The 15,177-nt window shown below is 33.6% G+C and overlaps 1 protein-coding gene across 3 annotated transcripts in view; it reads right to left on the bottom strand.

The window, feature by feature from the left end:
• Rrm2b (ribonucleotide reductase regulatory TP53 inducible subunit M2B) overlaps nt 1-15,177 on the bottom strand; it is a 47,099-nt gene that overhangs the window by 18,232 nt on the left and 13,690 nt on the right. For all 3 annotated transcript variants that reach the window (XM_026383690.2, XM_026383698.2, XM_026383708.2), the window contains exons 3-7: nt 11,637-11,753; nt 10,485-10,618; nt 9,951-10,045; nt 5,532-5,665; nt 430-534 (exon numbers count right to left, since the gene is read on the bottom strand). In XM_026383690.2, the coding sequence (XP_026239475.2) occupies nt 430-534; nt 5,532-5,665; nt 9,951-10,045; nt 10,485-10,618; nt 11,637-11,753 (585 nt within the window). The remainder of the gene's footprint in view (nt 1-429; nt 535-5,531; nt 5,666-9,950; nt 10,046-10,484; nt 10,619-11,636; nt 11,754-15,177) is intronic.

Below are 15,177 nucleotides of genomic sequence, written 5' to 3'. Positions count from 1 at the left end.
CCAAATAGCCCTAAAGCAGATTTTACTTATACAGAAAACCTTAAAATATTTGTTATACAAACACTGATTTGTAAACCAAATTATAAACTGACATGAAAATTGCAATACATCATGAAATCATCATCTTGTAGGTAAAAACAAATATAAGCAGGTTTATATAGTCAATTTGACAGTACAAGATAATGATTTCATGAATCAAATATAATAATGCTAAAGTGGGCACAGTGGCACATGCCTGTAGTCCCAGCAATTCAGGAAGCTGAGGGAGGAGGATCAATTTATCCTAGGAGTTCAAGGTCAGACTGGACTGTATAGCAAGACTGTCTCAAAATAAATAAATAAATAAATAAATAAATAAAACTAATAAAATAATGGCACAAACATCAGAAAAAGCGAGATGTGCTAAACTTTATAAACTTCCCTACTTACCTGCTCAATTTTGACAGCATTAACAATGATCTCCCTCACTCTTTCTTCTGAAGGCTTATTTACTAAGTACTGAAACATTAGGCAAGCAAAGTCACAGTGAAGTCCCTGAAATAGAAGACAAATGCCATTGTTAAAGCTTTTAATCTGCTATTTGCCCACAGTGATGCATACTATATAAACACTGTGTAAACAAATCATATAAAATAGATTCTAAGAACACAATGTGGAAATTTATAGGGAATTAAAGAGAAATTAATATGGCCAAGAACTTCTTTCCTTCAAATCTCATTAAATGCTAATTCAATAACTTATAATAAAAAATTCACTGCCAGAAAATCTTAGTTCACCAACATTAAAGAAGAATTAATTTACAAACAAACCAAGAAAAAATATACACAACCAAAAGCATTTTGGAAAAGAAAATAAGATGAGAAGAGCCAAAATGAAAATTCATTAATCCTTAAATGTCAAAAAACTTAAGGGATTTTTTTAAGGGATGATTGAAAAATAATAAGTAGTATTTAAAAAAAATAGATGAAACTCAGAAATATTTCAAAAAGATATCTCAAGAATAGCTCAAGGGCTGGGGATGTGGTTCAAACGGTAGCGCACTCGCCTGGCATGCGCGGGGCTCTGGGTTCGATCCTCACCACCACATAAAAATAAAGATATTGTGTCCACCGAAAAACTAAGAAATAAATATTAAAAAATCTCTCTCTCTCTCTCTTAAAAAAAAAAAGAATAGCTCAAGATAAAAATGAATTCAGTACAATAATAATGGAAACTAAAAAATAATAAACACCATCTGAAGCTGTAAAAAGCAGACGTGACATTACCATTAACTAAACCAAGGAAGAAAATAAACATACGAAATGCCCTTGAGAAAAAAATGATTATGCAAATACAATTAATATTATAAAATCTTCAGTAACTGGAGAACAGACAAAGAGATTCAACCTATAATCAGGATTCTGACATACAGAACAGATGGAGCAAAGCTGAAAATCAAAAGAACAACAAAAGAAAATTTTCACAAATTCAAATTTCACAAATTCAAAACAAAACAAAATTAAAGGGCCATGCATAGAAAAATAATGGAATTCCCAGCAAAATTTACATGATAACAAGATAAAATCAATTAACATTTCTAAACTACAAAGAAAAATAATTTTGTAAGCAACCAAAGAAGGGAAAGGGGGAAAGGAACATATATTTTAAATGATTACAAGTAAGAGTTGCCTAGGTTTTTATAAATGAATCAACAAAACTCAAAGACAATTCAAAGATCCCTAAATCAAAGGTTGTATTACAAGGATTATTTACCTGGTTAAATTATCAATTCCCAGGGGAAAAAAAACTAAAAGAAAAAAAACCCCACATCTCTTTTAACAACTAATCTTTACTAGTGAATTTTTTTTTTCCTGCAGACTTGAAATTTACTTGTGAAATGTTTCCTGCAGACTTGAAATTTACTAGTGAAATTTTTTTTCCTACAGACTTGATTCAAGAAGAATACTTCAAATTACAAGAGGGTATATGTCAAATAAGCTTCTGAAAGATGTTAAGGAAAGAGTTTATTAGAACTGACAACTAGCTACCTATTACAGAGACCAGTAAATAAAAGGTAGACACTCATAATTGTTAAATCAATAAATGAATAAAACTAATTTTGAGTTTAAAGAATTCCCAATCAAAATCCCAGTGGGATAGTGGGGGTGTTGGTAGGAAAGAACGAAGGAACTTTGGATTGTGCAGAGGGAGTGAGGGTAGGGGTGGGGCTGTGGGGATGGGAAGGACGGTAGAATGAGACAGACATTATTACTCTATATACATGTATGATTACACTGGTGTTGTGACTCTGCACCATGTATAGCCAGAGGAATGAGAAGTTGTGCTCCATTTGTGTATAATATGTCAAAATTCATTCTACTGTCATGTATAATTAATAGAACAAATTTAAAATTTTTTTAAAAAATCCCAATGGGGGTGCTGGAATTGTGCCTCAGCAGTAGAGCGCTTGCCTAGCATGGGCGGGACCCGGGTTCAATCCTCAGCACCACATAAAAATAAAGGCATTGTGTTGTGTCCATCTACACCTAAAAAATAAATATTAAAAAAAAAGAGTTTAAAAAAATCCCTGGATTTTTTTTAATTCAAAAATTAAAATCTGGAAGAATAAATGGTTAGGTCCACACACGAATACTTTAAAAAGGAAAGTTTTCAGATTTATTCTACCAATTATTAAAACATACAATTACAATAATTAGAATAGCTTGTATAGCATCTTAAAAAATCATAATACTCTAAGGTAAGTCAATGAAGCAGAAAAAATGACCATGAGACAGATTTTAGTATAATAAAATCTTAATATATAATAAAGAAGACAGCAGAAGTCAGTGGAGAAAGGATGGATTACTGGAAAGAGAACTGGAAAAACTTACCAAGAGTATTTGAACTAAAACTAAGTTAAATTCTAACTTACTCTATACCATTCTGCTTTTATACTAAATTCTATGCTTATACTAAAGAAATTCCAATCATATTAGAGAGTTAAATGTTAAAAAAATCAAGAAAAAAAATGTGATAATTTAGGGCTGGGGACATAGCTCAGTTGGTAGAGTGTTTGCCTTGCATGCACAAGGCCATGGGTTCAATCCCCAGCACCACAAAAAAAAAAAAAAAAAAAAAGAGTGATAATTTAACTTATTCTGGGAGTAGATCACATAAAATTTAAGAATTTTTTTTTTTTGGAATACTAAGTTTAATGTAATAAAAAAACCCATGACTGCTAAATTGCTACAGTGAAATTTAAGATTTTTATATGTTAACAGAAAAACAAAAATTTAAAAAAGGACAAACAGAAAATATAAAATAAATATAATAAAATTCCTTATTTTCTGCTATAGTCATGCAATAAATATAAGAAATGAATATAACAAATTCAATTAACAAACACTTCTTGAAAGAGTTCAATTAGTCACTGTATATTGTGAATATACCAATGAACATGCTAACATTCAACCTTCCTTTAAGGATTATAGACTATCAGATAAATAAACCTTTAAATATTAAGAGCACTCCCAGTTAAATAAGGAAAATATTAATATCAAACAGAAATAAAGGCAAAAAACAGAAATAGACTAACTACTGAAAAATACAAATGACTAATATAATTTTGAAAAAGTTCAATCTAAGTAATAATCAAAAACAAAACCAAATAATGAGATGTAAATTGCCCCTATCAAATTTATCAAATACTTGGCAAATTAACCCAAATTCTGGTGAGTATATGGTAAGAAAATATTCATACATTGCTAGATGAAGCAGAAAATGTTTATAAAATTTCTGGAAAGAAATCCGCAAGTGTAAGTGATCACATAACCTGCTTTTTCTACTTCTTGTGATCAAGTGTAAGAAAATAATACAAAGTTAGGACAAAGCTTATATACAAAGTATGCATTTTATATAACAACAACAACAACAACAAAAAAGAAAATCCTAAAGACAACTTAAATTTCCAATTATTGTCAAATAAATAATGCATTCATCTATTATTATGTATCTAAAAAAATTATTTTCAAAAAATGCTTAATAGCATAGAAAAATGCTCATAATATTTTCCCAAGTGAAAAAAATGAAACTATAATTTGTGAAACTATTGTATTTATATGTATCTGCATAAATATAAATGTAGAAAACAGGTCTAGAAATATAATAAAATTGTAAAAGTGGTCACCTGTGTGTTGTGTAACTTTTTGTTCTCCAAATTTTCTATAATCATATAATCATATATGACATTTATGATAAAAGTTATCAGAAATTTAAAGATATGAAAGATCAAAAAGTAATTATAGAAAGTATTTTATAGCACTTAAAAAATACTTTCAACTGGGTATGGTGGCACATACATATAATCCCAGCAAATTGGAAGGCTGAGGTAGAAGGATCACAGTTTTTGAGTCCAGCCTCAGCAATTTGGTGAGAGCCTGCCTCAAAATAAAAAATAAAAAGAACTGTGGATGTAGCTCAGTGATAGAATGCCTCTGGGTTCAATCCCTGGTACTGAAAAAAACCATGCTTTCATATATACTGTTCATTGCATTAGAAAAAAAGCCCTGCTAAGGTTTATAGTTGAAGAAACCAAGAAACAGATAAGTAAATTAACTTGACAAGGTCACTTAGATATAAACTGAGGAACCAAGATTAGTATAGTCAATAAATGTGAACTGAATGGCTGTAATAGGATGACTATTGAGACAGAAGGATCAATGAAACCATGTCTCTACGCTAAGAAACTCAAACTCCAGCAGAGGAGAGACCAATGTGTATTGTGGACTCTAACAAAGAATGACAAGTTTATATTTTGAAGGGGTTCATAAAGGAAAAAATGGTCAATTTGATCCACTTGGATAAGGAAAATTTTAAGTTGCCTACTTTGAGAAGGTCATCAACAGGTAGAAAAAAAAAGTGGTAGGAAAAATGGAAAGGGTGTTGCAGACAGAGGGAAAGATAAAACTTATGATTGAATGTGGCTAAATAGGAAAGAAGCAATTTGAAATGATTCCCAGATTTCAAACTGGATGACTGGAGAGTGGGTAGGGAGAGACTCATTAAGGTACGTAAAACAGAGGAAGAACAAATTTTGAAAGAAAGATGATGTGTTTGATTTCTGAAATGTCAGATTTGAGATACCTATAGACTAATCCAGAAGAAAACAACTAAGGTGCACCTATTCGTTTGGAGATCAGAAAAGACTATCTGGGATAAAGATAAAGTCTGGGGAGCTGTGAGCTTTTAGATGGTAGCTGATATCATGTGAACAAATAAGATGAGCCAGAAGATCATACAAAGTCAAGGAGTCAGGAAGACCAAAGCAGGTGTCCAGAAGCATACTGATGTTTAAGAATGAGCAGGGACTGAGGAAAAATGATGAGAGACACAGTAAGAAAGTGCAATCTTACCAGCCATAGAAGAAATGACTTCCTATTTCCTTTTAATTACCAGGGTATTTGAGTCACCATAAGCATTTCTCAGAGGAAAGAAAAGTAGATGAACATGACATATGAAAACAAATATAACTGGAGAAACATTTCAAACCTTACTTCATCTCTGCTGATCAGTTCATTGGAAAATGTGAGCCCAGGCATGAGACCTCTCTTCTTTAGCCAGAATATAGCAGCAAAAGATCCTGAGAAGAAAATTCCTTCCACAGCAGCAAAGGCCACCACTCTTTCCCCTAGGAGACATAAAACAGTTTCACTTTCTAAATATCACATACTGCAAACATTTGCAAGTTTATATATTTTTTTTAATAATACCTCAACTATTTTTCCAAGAAATAAACAAGTTAGTGCAGTGGCTAAAGATCTTTAGAGAAGGAAATTTTCTACCCTACCTACTAGGACAGAAAGGTATGTCTACTTCAAAATCCTACATTTTGTAGACTTGGTTTCTGGGCAAAGGATGGCCTTCTACACTCAAAAAAATAAGTGATTTGCCTGTCACCTACAGGTGCTTGTGAATGCAGGCACATGCATGTGAGTACAGTATGTGCACATACTGCTGAGATTTATATTTTTAGCAACCTATATATCTTATAAACTAGTTATAAATATTTCAAAGACATTGTCATGAATATGCAATTAAAAAATAGATGAGCCCAGCTGATGATAATACATATACCTATCACAGCCAGGTGTGGTGGTACACGCCTGTAATTCCAGTGACTCAGGAGGTTGAGGTGGTGCACGCCTATAATTCCAGTGACTCAGAAGGTTGAGGTAGAATGATCTGAAGTTTGAGGCCAACCTCAGCAACTTAGGGAGGCCCTTAGTAACCTAGCAAGACCCTGTCTCAAAATAAAAAATAAAAAGGGCTCAGTGTTCCCAGGTTCAACAGCCAATACCAAAAACATAAGCAAAAATATCCTATCATCCAAGCAAAAATACTATTCTCTGCTAAATACATAAGGGCCAATTTCAAAAGTTTCTTTCTTTTCAGAAGCCTATTCCTGAAATATATCTAGTGGCATAATCTATAACATCGTCTCCAGGAAATGATTATAGACTTAATCCAAAAGATTATACACATGCCCCTTATGTCACCATACTGCATATCTAGGGAGAAAGGTTGTAGATTGTGAGATAAAGGCACTGAGTGCTTGAGGAAACTATAGGCCTTTGTTACTGATGACATAGTTTATATTTCTTATACCTGTATCTGTTTTTGTGAGGGCTGGGGACACCAGGGACTGAAGCCAGGGATGCTTAACCACTGAGTCACATCCCCAGCCCTTTACTTTGAGACCAGTCTCACTAAATTGCTGAGACTGGCCTCAAATTTACAAACCTCCTGCCTCAGCCTCCCGAATCACTGGGATTACAATTGTGCACCACCATGCCCAGCTAGTATCTTGTACTTTATATTCCTTGTACTTGTTGCAGGAGCAAACACATAGCAAGTACTTAATAAATGTGTCCTCAACCAAACCAAAGTAAATTATAGAAGATATTAAGAAGCATTAAAACTCATTCCATAGAAAACACAAAAATTTGATGTAGAAACTGAATAAATATTTTAAATTTCCAGTACAAATTTAAATTTTAAAAAGAAAGCTGACTAAATTCAAATGTTTCTGGCTGTCGCTAAATAGTGCTCTGGTTTGTCCTTGTTTCTCCCTGATTATCAAACCAAATCTGATAAATCATATACTTGGTAATCCAAATTTCTATTAGTAGTCTAAAACATGGGAAATTTCTGAAGTATTTTATTTTTACAGACACAATTTTAAAATTAACTTCATAAAAAAAAAGAAATATAAATTAAACAAATATTCACTATGTCAAAGGAATGGTTGATTGGTTGATTGGTTTTTGGCATGGCTGGGGATAGAAGCCAGGACTCCACACATTCTAGACAGACACTCTACCACTGAGCTATACCCTCAGCCCTCAATTGTGGAAAAGAAGATTCTTTAATGTGTTATATACTAACTAAATATTAAAATGTAATAATAATAACACTAAGCTTAAGCAAGACATTCATCATTAGTTTAACATAATTTACTATGCTTTTATCTTCCTATTAATAAGATGACAGGTAGTTACATTTGATACATTTTAAATTGGCATTAAGGTAACATCATATGGACAAATATCTATAAGAAAACAAGACTATAAATATAAACATTCTGACGGGCGCAGTGGCACACGCCTGTAATCCTAGCAGTTCAGGCGGCTGAGACAGTAGGAACGTGGAGTTCAAAGCTAGCGAGGCACTTAGCAACTCAGTGAGACCTTGTTTCTAAATAAAATACAAAATTGTGCCGGGGATATGGCTCAGTCGTCGAGTGCCCCAAGTTCAAATACTAATAAAAAAAAAAAAAAAAAAATATATATATATATATATATATATATATATATATATATTATGAACAAGGGGGGAAATTGTCATTTTAACCATTGCATGCACTCATATGAACACCAAAGAATGAAAATCATAATAAATAGTTATAGATGACCATTTTTGGAGAAGATTAAAGGATTGTAAAGGGTAAATTTTTCAAATTTTCAAGAATATATGTGAAATAAAAAGAGAGTCCCAAAACATTTCTTCTAAAAGGAAATGAATGTTAAAGCCTCATGATTTGTTTTAGAGAGAAGAAAGTGGGATATATTTTTAAGATAGCAGAGCTCTATGATGCAATGCACTAAGACTGTATAACTAGCACTTGAAGTATAAAATATAATTTCTTTACATTTATTAAGGTTTACTATATCTATGTTTTAAAATTTTTCAAAGTTTTTTTTAAACTAAACAGTAGGTCTTGAATTTTTAAAAACTACAAATATATAGTTAGAAATTTTTATCTCTACTAGAATTGAATCTCCTTATAATATATGAACTTAAAACTAACAATTTTAGAAAAATTTTTTAGTTGTAGATGAACACAATAACTTTATTTATTTATTTTTTATGTGGTGCTTAGGATCAAACCCAGTGCCTCATACATGTTAGGTGAGCACTCTTCCACTGAGCCACAACCCCAACCCCTAAAACTAACTAATTATTTTTCAAGAAGTATTCTTAGGTCCTCTTTAGCTAAAATTTAATGGATTACAGGAGTCTGGAGGTAAGGAAAGAACAGTTGCTACACTGGGTCCTCAGTTGGTGCAAAAGTCACCTAGAGCATCCCCCAAAATGTTAGGCAAAGACCTCAGCCAGATGAAAAAGTTGCCTTGTCAACCCAAAGTTACTAATGGTGCAGATGGCACAATTAATTTTTAAAATTGCACTTCTTCTTTCTTTAAAGGAAGGTACAGGTGTGTGGTAAAGCAAAATAATATTTCTGTGTTACTGTCTTTTAGCTCCACTTGCAAAATGGAAAACTACCAATGTGCACTTCACTCTTCTCCCTTTCCCTTCTTATTTCACTCCTCCTCCTGCACCATTTTAAAATACATTATTTCTTCTGAGGCCCTAAATCAGAATCCTAAGTGGGATTTTCTTTGAGATTAAACAATAAGAACAACCTAACTGAAGCCCCTGCTGTGACTGCAAGATGATACCATCCTTCTCTGTTTTCTCTATTTCTAGCTTGTCTTTCTTGGGTGGTATCAGAAAACACCAACTTTCTGTAATTCATTCATAATTTTCTATCAGTATCTATCCATACTAATATTTTCAATGCATATTGAACATCTTGATATTTTCCTGATTTTTTTTCTCTGAAGTCAGTATCCCAACCTGTGCTTCTCAAACCACTTGTGAAAAAATCATCTGGATATGAAATGCAGATTCCTCAGTCCCACTTGTACTTCCTGAATCACTCTGTCTAGTGAGAACCAGGATTCTACAGGGGTTTTCTACAAATTTTCCAGATGCTATTAATGCACATCAAGAAGCACTGCTTTTCTCATTCTTACAATGAACTGGAGGCAATGCAAACATATCTGTTTCTTCACCAATATACCACATACTTGCCCATATAAGCATTTCATCACTTGTTCTTGAGTGTGGTCCAGATGTATCTGGGAGTTCTACAGATACAGGAGATCTTTGAGGTGCAAACTAGTGTTACCTATAAAAACTCCTTTTGTGCTTGTCTGCTAAATCCTTTGGAATGCTGGTCATACAATGGGACAAAGCGAGCTAATGATGTCACTGCTTCTGTATCCTACCCTATAAAGCCTCCCTCCCTGTGGTAATTGGTGTGGAACAGAGAGCACTGTGGACAGGATAAGTGCTTGTCCAGCTGGCCACTACTGGACCAAGTGCCATGAAGAACAGAGGCACTACTTTCTGGCAAAGCACCATGACAGTCAGAGATATAATCTATCCGGCCAGTCACCCCTGGACCTTCCTCAAGCAGTCTTCAATAAACCTTATGTCTATCTCACATGCCATCTCCATGCATCTTCTTTAATCTCTTGGCAAACTATCCCACTACCCTAGCACAACTGGGCTGTGGATAGTACATCATCCAAAGCAAATTTGATTACATGTAATTGAGAGTTACATACCAAAAGTAGACTTTCTATCTGCTATCCATCGCAGAGCCCAATCTGCTTTTTTCTTAACATATGGCATTGTTTCAATTGCATTAAATAAAAATTCCCTGTAAGAATAACAGAATTCAGGGAAGTTATTTACTTGTTTATTAATTGAACTAAAGTTTAATGGTTTAATCAGAGACTAACTGTAACTCTGTAATTTTTCTATATTTTTGCATGTTCATAAAATATAAAAATGAAAGCAAAACTCAAATTAGTGGTCTGAATATGGTCTGATACTAAATCAACTAAATGCAAATACTCAATTTCTAAACAGAATGTGCTAATGAACTGTTTTTTAAGATACTATAAAATATCTAAAGATTAACTAATTCTATATAAGCTTTTTTTAATCTAACACATTATTGGGCAATAGAAAACACAGTTGTTAAAAACTTCTATATGTAAACAATATTTCCTTAACGTTTAGCTTTGTTAATAAATTTTGCAATAAATTTAAGCACTAGGATAAAACTATGCAAATAAAAATCTCAGCAGGAATACCTTTTCTTGGGATCTCTGATGTAAGTATCTATTAGCAAACTGTACATCTCTGAGTGAACATTCTCGATGAGAATTTGAAAACCATAGAAACAGCGAGCCTCTGGAACCTGCACCTCCTGACTAAAGCGCTCCACCTAAAAAATAGGGGAAACAGATCCAATGCTGTGGTCTCTCACAAAACACTTGGTTAAACATTGCAAATCTGAATACAGACATCAGAATGATCATTAAAAACTGCCCGCCTGCAATAAACAGGTCAGAAAGAAGTTAAGGGTTAACTTAAGCAGTATTATTTATTCATCAAATCCTCTACAATAAATTAATTGCATAATATATTCTTATACAATTATATGAATTGTCCTGTTAGGTTGAAATAGTGCCCAAAGAACAAATAAACTTTAGAACATCTACCAAAACTAATAATTTTCCTTTGAAGAATTTATTTCCAAAAGTAAAGAGATCTGTTAAACGCTCTTCTATTCTATGATGGAAAGTCATATCTCTATTCGCTATTCTTTCTCTCTCCCTCTCTCTCTTTCTAAATTTTGAGGTAGGGTCTCCCTAAATTGTCCAGACTGCCTTCAATCTTAAGTTCCTCCTGATTCACCTCCCAAGTAGCTGGGATTACATGCATGTAACACTGGGCCCGGCTCTATTCTGTTTAACAAGAAATTCTGCCTCCAGAATCAATATAATACAAATTTTTTAAAAGAGAAGCCAGAACCTGGTGTTTTATACAAAGCTCAATATGATTATTAAGGTAGAGATTCTTTTGTTGTTGTTTTTAGATATACATGAGAGTAGAGTATATTTTCACATGTTATACATATACGGAGTACAATTTATTCTTATTAGGATCCCATTTAAGTAGAGAATCTCTATTAGATTTATTATCTGAGGATAAAAAAAATCAACCTAAAGTTTAAGCAGGTTTTAGTTGCCACATTTTACGCTTCATTTCATGATATTTAGCTGATTGGATAGCAGAAATCTATCCTTTCCTCTGCACTTTATCAGAAAACACTTTCAAGAATCAAGCTTCATCTATTCAATTACTTAGGCATCTTTTCTCAGGCTCAATCTAATGATCTTACTTATAGTATCATCATTTAATGGCTAAATAGCACAAAAGTAAAATTTAAAAAATCTTACCAAATTTTCATTTACAATTCCATCACTGGCTGCAAAAAAGGCTAAGATGTGAGAGATAAAATACTTCTCATCTGATTTAAGCTTGTTCCAGTGAGGGAGATCCTTTGATAAGTCAACCTACAATAAAAATTTTTTTCAAAAATTTTAACAGTTACTGTTTAGAAAACTAATTTCCACTCTAACATTAAGAAAGGATATAACAACAAGCAGTAAACTGTGAAAAAGAAAAAATGTTAACATCACAAAGAGACTAAAACAAAAACATTCTGTTAATAATAGGGTATTTTATCCAGGACATCTGCTAAACAAGTAAATTTTAGCTATTCTTGGGACATAATAGATATGTTAATTACCTTATATTATAGCAATCATTTTACTATAGATATAACATATTTAAGGTTTCTAAGATATATATATATCATATATATATATATATATATATATATATATATATATATATATATAAATAAAATATGCCAGATATATCTAGTATATTTAAGATTTATCTACAAACATATTTAAGGTTTCCAAGATATATATAACATGCCAGATATATCTAGTATATTTAAGATTTATCTACAATTTAAGTAAAAGATAACAAAACAGTATAATAGGATGATTTTCTGGCTAAATGAGAAGCTAGTTAAGATGTACTTTCAAAATGTTACAATTATCAGACTGGCACTGGAAAAAAATGAAGAGACAGAGGAATGGTAGAATAAAACTAGTCAAGAAAGAATTGAGGTGAATAAACAATGACTTTCAGCAGCCATTGTTTTAACATTTTACATGATATTTACTATGTTGTTACACAAATAATAAAGTAACTGTTAATCAACTGTATCTTCTACTTTATCGTCAACTAACCTACTCTACCCATAAGTAACGTCAAGCAGTTTATAGGTATGCCTTCCTCAGGGAATAGAAATATTTTTTAAAACATTTATCAGAATTAGTCCTTGGTATTAAGAGAGATGCACTATAGAATTCGGCAAAAATTTACCATTTTAAAATAACCTTTACACCTCTGGTTGCTATAACAAATAGACTGGGTGGATTAACCAACAAAAAGATTACTTTTCACAGTTCTGGAGGCTGGAAAGCTAAGCTCAGGGTGCCAACCTGCTTAGTTTCTTAGTGAAGGCCCACTTCCTCATTTACAGATGGCCACCTTCTTGCCGTATCCTCAGAGCAAAGAGAGATCATCTTTCTCATACTTCAACTCTCTCATATTTCTTCTTCTAAGGGCATGGATTCCCTTCAAAATGCACAGACCTTATTATCTAATTACCTCCCATGGCCCCCACCAACAGAATCACACTGGGGATTAGGAGTTCAACCAATAAACTGGGGGTGGGGGGGGGCAGCCTCAGTTCATAGCTTTTCTGGATATTTTGTATTAGAAAAATATCTTAAGTATGTTTCACAATAACTTCATAAACACTTGAAATATGTGCTGGGCACAGTGATACATGCCTATCCCAGCAGCTTGGAGGCTGAGGCAGAAGGATCACAAGTTTGGGGTCAGCCTCAGTAACTTACTGAGGCCCTAAGCAATTTAGCAAGACCCTGTCTCAAAATAAAAATTAAAATGGGATGGGGATGTGGCTCAGTGGTAAAACATCCCTGGGTTAAATTCCCAGTATCAGGAGAAAAAAAATGAAATGAAAAAAAAATCCGTAACTGACCTTGTAAGATGTGATTATATTGTTTTTGTCCTTATTTTAACCTATTCTAACAAAGCTCCAATGTCTTTGACCTTTCCCCCCAAAAAAGAGTAATATCCATAATTTTCACTTTTTGTTTTCTTTCCTAAACCCCTATTTTTTAGATGTTTGCTGAGCACTTACTACATGCCCAATATTATGCTAAGCGTTGAGGATATGATGGGATGGAGAGGGTGTAATATTTGTCTTCATCTTGTAAAATAAATACACTAGAAATCAAGTTGTGTTCTACTAAGGGCTCAACTCAGGCTTCACAAAGGACATCTTCCTGATACTGAGTTTTAATATTAAAATATGTTTGTTCTTAAATATTAAAATCTCTTTAAACATATAAATTTTACTTATACATTGGTTATATTCCCTTCCAGAAACATAAACCTTCCTTCCTAGTTTTATCTCTCTTGAGCAAATTCTCACTTCCATCATCTAAAAATTGACTCCAAACTAGCTGCAATAGTATGGATCCTCAATGTTCCCTGAGGTCCATGTGTCAAAAGCACAGTCATCATCTGTGGCTCTACCAGAACCAGACCCAGTAGGAAGTGGGACTTAGTGGAAGGAAATTAGGTTGCTAAGGGCTTGCCCTTGAAGGGAATATTGGGACCCCTGGTTACTTCCTCTTTCTTCACTTCCCAGCCACTATGTGGTGACCAGGTGGCCTCTACCATGCACACTGGACATGATGTACTGTGCTGTCACAGGTCCAAAGCAAGAAGGCCAAGCAATCATAGACTGAAATCTCTGAAACTGTGAGCCAAAAATCAATCTTTCCCTTTATAAGTTGATTTTCTCAGGAATCTTGTCACAGCAACAGAAAGTTAACATACTAGCTGATTATCAAAATTGCCCAAGTGACTTATTAAAAAAAAAAAAAATCCCAAGGCTGTTGAGAGCCACAGCCAAAGAAGTCCCCCAATGAGCAGCTCGTGGAGGAGCCAATCAGCTAGATGTTGCTAGGGCCGCTGTGAGCCAATCATCAGCTGGCAGTCTGAAGGGCAGGGAAACAGCCCAATGAACATCACCGCAGAGGAGCCAATCAGAGGAGCCTGACCTTTTGCCTTCCAAAGTGGGGGTTTAATATTGAGAAGTTAAGTTCAACCACTGATTTTTTTTTTTAAAAAGTAGAGTCCAAAGTTGATTAAATGATAACTTACATAATTTGTTTAAATGAAAAATATGTGGAACTAAGAATGTGTTTGACTTCCCTTCATAACAAGCACTTGAATCTTCCCACAAAATCAATATCAACCTGCATATTTTAGTTTTTAAAAATTAGTGTTTCTTAGTCATAGAACACTTATTACATTTGCTAAAAACAAATATAGTTCCCAAATGAATTTCAAGAAAACCAAGTATCACAGGTACCTTTTTAATGTGAAAAATCCCAGCTGTATACTTCACTTGCTCTCTGAACCAAGTCTAACAAAAACTTTCTAAAAACCACAGACAGTTAGGGAGAGTCAGGTGTGCCAAGCTTTATGACCCAGTATTAAAGTACTGAATATGGCCAGGTGCAGAGGCCTATGCCTGTAATCCCAGCAACTCAGGAGCCTGAGGCAAAAGGATGGCAAGTTCAAAGCCAGCCTCAGGAAAAAACGAGGTGCTAAGCAACTCAGTGAGATGCTGTCTCTAAAGAAAATACAAAATAGGGCTGGGGATGTGGCTCAGCAGTTGAGTGCCCCTGAGTTCAATCCCTGGTAGCCCCCTGGCCCCCTAGCCCCCTAAAAATACCAGATGTTTTGTTTGCTTTTTTGCTCTATATGTCAACTACAGTATAATAAAGATGTTGACAATACAAGAAGGGAAAGTAGGTA

The sequence above is a fragment of the Urocitellus parryii genome, chromosome 7 (genome assembly GCF_045843805.1).
Source record: "Urocitellus parryii isolate mUroPar1 chromosome 7, mUroPar1.hap1, whole genome shotgun sequence".
NCBI classification, from domain to species: domain Eukaryota; kingdom Metazoa; phylum Chordata; class Mammalia; order Rodentia; family Sciuridae; genus Urocitellus; species Urocitellus parryii.
Note: the sequence above shows the minus strand (reverse complement) of the source record. Positions and strands in the feature narration are given on the sequence as shown.